Source organism: Limulus polyphemus, unplaced genomic scaffold (genome assembly GCF_000517525.1).
Source record: "Limulus polyphemus unplaced genomic scaffold, Limulus_polyphemus-2.1.2 Scaffold28, whole genome shotgun sequence".
Lineage (NCBI taxonomy): Eukaryota > Metazoa > Arthropoda > Merostomata > Xiphosura > Limulidae > Limulus > Limulus polyphemus.
Window position 1 is genome coordinate 1,635,105 of NW_013665638.1, and position 922 is coordinate 1,636,026.

At 29.6% G+C, this 922-nt stretch overlaps 1 protein-coding gene across 1 annotated transcript in view; it reads right to left on the reverse strand.

Annotated features, from left to right (window-relative positions):
* The window catches only part of LOC106459516 (neural-cadherin-like), a 115,986-nt gene that overhangs the window by 5,351 nt on the left and 109,713 nt on the right, over positions 1-922 (reverse strand). Inside the window, exon 27 of the mRNA XM_022386277.1 lies at positions 218-463. Coding sequence (XP_022241985.1) covers positions 218-463 — 246 coding nt within the window. The remainder of the gene's footprint in view (positions 1-217; positions 464-922) is intronic.

Sequence of the window (922 nt, forward strand, 5' to 3'; positions counted from 1 at the left end):
AAAGAAAGAAAAAAAAAAAAAAACACCAGAAAAGGGTTATTAGCAAGGTTACATTTATAAGTTACTATAGCATACATGGATGTCCAAAAAAAGTGTATTCTTTTGTGAAAAATAAATATAAAATTGATTTAGTAAAATGCAATTTCCTAGAACTTTTTTAAAATAGTTTAATTGCTTTGTACAAATACAATCTTCCAATTTGTGTTAGAACACCCACCTTGTCTTTGTCTTGGGTCTTTCATTGGGGGCTTTTCTGGTCCAGGCTTAGCTCCAATTGGCAACCCATTTGCATCAATTGGTATACGCAGAGGAGTAATGTCATAAGCATTCATATCATCTTCTCCACCACCTTCGTCATCATAACTGATGATGTTTTCCCGAACATCATCATCTACTTCACCATGCCCATACTTCCCATCAGGTCGACGACTCCTTGTATATGCAACAATAACTAGTACCAAAACTAGACATAGAAAATAATAAAAAATATATTGATTAAAATAATATTATGTGTGAAACAGGATTGACTACAGTATACAATATAATGGAAATATTTAATTGATAAACACTTATTTTGAATTATAATAATATAAAAAATCAATAGCAAAAAAAGTTCTAAATTTTGATTTTCTATTAACTAAGAAGTAACACCTGAACATTTAAGCCAATTCCAAAATTTTTTTAACACAAAAACAAATTACATCAGTGACATTTACAAGCAGACAAAAAAAAATTATTTCTGTCAAGTAAAAGCAAAGAAGGATTGGTATGATCATTGACCAAATGTCAATATGAGAGCTAGTACTCACTGAAATACTTAACTTCAGTATACCACTAACTATATAGTTTTTGGGATAAGAATAGGAATAATTTCTTTTATACATCTTTCACATAAACGAGGCTAATAGGCAAATTTGTTTGG